The sequence below is a fragment of the Nicotiana tomentosiformis genome, chromosome 8 (genome assembly GCF_000390325.3).
Source record: "Nicotiana tomentosiformis chromosome 8, ASM39032v3, whole genome shotgun sequence".
Lineage (NCBI taxonomy): Eukaryota > Viridiplantae > Streptophyta > Magnoliopsida > Solanales > Solanaceae > Nicotiana > Nicotiana tomentosiformis.
The window spans coordinates 91,920,217-91,924,479 of NC_090819.1; the positions used below are offsets into that span (position 1 = coordinate 91,920,217).

General features: G+C 43.0%; 1 protein-coding gene across 1 annotated transcript; it reads right to left on the minus strand.

Annotated features, from left to right (window-relative positions):
• Positions 1-1,448: 1,448 nt before the first annotated feature.
• LOC138897830 (uncharacterized) lies at positions 1,449-2,650 on the minus strand. The gene is made up of 2 exons (XM_070183848.1): positions 1,768-2,650; positions 1,449-1,552 (listed from the first exon to the last, which is right to left on the minus strand). The coding sequence occupies exons 1-2, from the start codon at positions 2,648-2,650 to the stop codon at positions 1,449-1,451; spliced, it is 987 nt and encodes a 328-aa protein (XP_070039949.1).
• Positions 2,651-4,263: the final 1,613 nt, after the last annotated feature.

Sequence of the window (4,263 nt, forward strand, 5' to 3'; positions counted from 1 at the left end):
TACCACTCACAAGATAATTTGCTAAATTAGCGAATCATGGCATCTCGGTCATTGAAATGGCTAGAAGTTGCTCGTCGGGGAAGGATTCATTGATTTCAAGGCCGTCATGTGGCCTCCCCTCCTCCTCTAAGCGAGACAAGTAGTCCGCCACTTGGTTTTCACTGCCTTTGTGGTCTTGGATGTCTAGATCTAACTCTTGCAATAAAAGCACCCATCTTATTAACCAAGCCTTTGAATCCTTCTTGATCATAAGGTATCGAAGTATCACATGATCTGTGTGGACAATCACCTTTGTACCCATCAAGTACGAGCGGAATTTCTCCATAGCAAAAATAATAGCAAGGAGCTCTTTTTCGATCACATCGTAATTGACTTGGGCATCATTCATGGTCTTACTAGCATAGTAGACCAGATGAAAGATCTTGTTGACACGTTGCCCCAAAACTGCTCCGACCGCCACATCACTAGCATCACACATGAGCTCAAAAGGCAAGCTTTAATTCGGGGTAGTGATAATAGGAGTAGTTGTCAATTTGAAATTGAGCAATTCAAATATCTTTATGCAATCCTCATTAAAATGGAATTTGGCATCTTTCTCCAAAAGCTTACACAAGGGGTTCACCACTTTGGAAAAATCCTTGATGAACCGGTTGAACCCCGCATGACCCAAGAAACTCCTCACTCCCTTCATGGATGTTGGAGGTGGAAGTTTAGAAATCACCTCTATTTTCACCTTGTCGACCTCAATTCCATTCTTTGAAATTTTGTGGCCAAGGACATTTCCTTCCTCAACCATGAAACGACATTTCTCCCAATTCAACACCAAGTTCGTCTCTTCACATCTTGCCAAGAACTTATCCAAAATTTTCAAGCAATCATCAAAAGATTTCCCGACCACCGAAATGTCATCCATGAAGACTTCAAGGAAATCCTCCACCATGTCCGTGAAGATAGACATCATACACCTTTGAAAAGTCGCCGGTGCATTGCATAACTTAAATGGCATCCGCTAGAATGCAAAAGTACCATAAGGACATGTGAAAGTAGTCTTCTCTTGATCCTCCAGAGCAATAAGAATTTGATTGTAGCTGGAATACCCATCAAGGAAACAATAGAAAGCACGACCGGCCAACCTATCAAGCATTTGATATAGGAAGAGAAGTGGGAAGTGATCCTTCCTTGTGACTTTGTTGAGCTTGCGATAGTCCATACACACTCTCCACCCAGTCACCGTTCTTGTAGGAATCAACTCGTTCTTGTCATTGGTAACCACCGTCATGCCCCCTTTCTTTGGGACACATTGCACCGGAGAGGTCCACGAACTATCAGAAATGGGTTAACCAACCCTTGCATCTAACCACATGATTATCTCCTTCCTGACCACCTCTTGCATTACTTTATTTAGCCTCCTTTGATGTTCAATGGAGGATTTAGAATCTTTCTCCAAATTAATCTTGTGCATGCAAAATGTGGGGCTTATTCCCCGAATACCCGCCAATGTCCATCCAATAGCTTTCTTCCTCTTTTATAGCATCGCCAATGTGGAGTCTACCTTCACGTTAGTCAAACAAGAGGAAAGAATAACCGGTAAAGTAGAACAAGGGCCAAGAAATTCATACCTGAGATGTGGAGGCAATGGCTTTAACTCCAAAGTGGGAGGCTCCTCGATTGAGGGCTTTGTTGGAGGAGTCTTCCGATTTTCAAGATCCAAGGACAATTTGCGGGGTTCATAAGTGTACGACCCCATTCCTTGCAATGAGGTCACACATTCAACATAGTCATCCGTCTCGTCATCATAAAGGTTAAGCAAAACGGCCTCCAAAGTATCATCAACATTCATCATGGCACTAGTGTCATCAATAATTACATCGGTCACCAAGACCACAAACGAACACACTTCATTGCTATTCGGTTTCCTCATAGATTTGCACACATGGTAAACCACCTTTTCATCACCCACCCAGAAAGTGAGTTCACCGGCTTCCACATCAACAAGAGCCTTCCCCGTAGCAAGGAAAGATCTACCCAGAAAAATCAGCACCTCATAGTCCATTTCACAATCAAAAATAACAAAATCCACTGGGAGAATGAATTTATCAACACGAACCAACACATCATCAATTATACCCAATGGTGTCTTCATGGTACGATCCGCCATTTGTAATCTCATAGATGTGGGTCTTGGTTGCCCAATTCCCAACATCTTGAAAATCGAATAGGGCATCAAATTGATACTTGACCTAAGATCACAAAGAGCTTTAGCAAAGTCGGCACTTCCATTGGTACAAAGGATTGCAAAAGCGCTGGGATCTTCCAATTTAGGAGCAACTGAATGCACAATTGCACTCACTTGATGAGTCATCTTTATAGTTTCACAATTCATCGACCGTTTCTTTGTCACCAAGTCCTTCATGAACTTTGCATAATCGGGCATTTGCTCCGAAGCCTCAACCAATGGCACATTAATAGATAGAATCTTCATCATGTCAATGAACCTTTTGATTTTATTCTCGCCATTTTGGTTGGCAAGCCTTTGAGGATATGGAGGAAGAGGCCTTGGCATTGGTGCCTTAGCCTTTGGCACTACCGGTTCTGGTAGGTCAATAATGTGCTCCCTAGACGGGTTCACTTCCTCTTGAGTCTCCTCCATATTTTCATCAATATCAATTCTTACTTTATCATTTGCTTGCACCACATTGTCGGGATCTTATCTTCTTGTACCACTTGCTCAATATCCACAATTTTCCTTTGACTTGAGGAGGGTGCATCCCCACCTTTTCCACTCCCATAGTAACAGCCCTGGCATGTCCCGTGTTGTTCCCACCCTTTGGGTTCACCATCGTGTCACTCGGTAGTGACCCCTTAGGACGAGTATTTAAAGCTTGCGAGATTTGCACCAATTGAACTTCCAAATTGCAAATTGAAGTGGTGTGAGAGGCTAGTTGGGCATCGGAGTCGGCATTCTTCTCCATCATTTGTTTGAACATGTTCTCAATTCTTCCCATCTCATTGTTGGAAGAGCTTGGACCATGGGAAGGATAAGGAGGTGGGTTGCGTTGATACATCGGGGTCTTTTGAAAGCCCGACCCCCGATTTCCTTGATTATTGTTCCATCCCCCTTGGTTATTGCCTCCCCAATATCCTTGACTATTGCCACTCCAATTGCTTGGTTATTTTGACCGTTCCAATTTCCTTGATTGTTTTGATTGTTCTAATTCCCTTGGTTGTTTTGATTGTTCCAATTCCCTTGATTACCATGAGGTCTCCATTGTTGTTGATTCGGGCCTTGAGAGTTGTTTCTTTGCCCTTGGAAGTTGTTCACATATTGTACTTCCTCCTCCTAGTCATTGTAAGATTCATCTTAATCAAACCCACTATCTTCTTGCACATAATGTTCCGCACGGTTTTGCACTTGAGGACCCTTTTGCCTTCTCCTATTTACCATCATATTAAATTCCTTCATTGCATTGACTTGCTTAGGACCTTGAACTTGTTGAAGTTGATCCTTGGCTAATTGATTCATTATGGTGGTCAACTCGGCAATTGCTTGCCCATGATTATGAAATTCTTTATGTAGGTGAATCATGTTTGGATCACCTTGAGGAACATTTGCTATACTTTGCCACGCCGATGAAGTATCCACCATTTCATCTAATATCTCACAAGCTTCCGCATATGGCATTGTCAAGAAATTTCCACCGGCAAGTTGGTTGACCACGCATTGATTGGTAGTATTGATCCCCCTGTAGAAAGTTTGTTGAATCATAGCCTCCGACATGTCATTGTTTGGGAACTCTTTCACCATAGTTCGGTACCTCTTCCATATTTCATGCAATGGCTCATAGGGTTCTTGTTTGAATGCTAGAATCTCATCCCTAAAAGTAGCCATATGCCCGGGAGAAAAGAACTAGGAAATAAATTTCTCGGCCAATTCATCCCATGTATGGATGAAATGGTTTGGCAGCCTTTCTAACCAATCCAAGGCTTTCCCCCGTAGAGAGAAAGGAAATAGCCTCAACCTTAAAGAATCCTCAGAGACGTTTGTCTGTTTACTCCCCCAGCAAGTGTCCACAAACCCTTTCAAGTGTTTGTACGCATTTTGATTCGGAGCCCCAGTGAAGAATCCCTGTTGCTCTAGCAATGTGAGCATAACATTTGTGATTTGGAAGTTTCCCACCCTAATGCGGGGCAGGACTATGGCACTTACATACCCTTCATTCAGCAATACCCGGTGAGGAGCCACTCTTGGTGGATTTGGGGGTG

Coding starts and splice junctions, on each gene's coding strand:
- LOC138897830 (XM_070183848.1), bottom strand. CDS start 2,650: ATGGAGGAGACTCAAGAGGAAGTGAACCCGTCTAGGGAGCACATTATT. Junction 1,553..1,767: donor GACGGATGACTATGTTGAAT/GTGTGACCTCAT, acceptor ACTAACGTGAAG/GTAGACTCCACATTGGCGAT.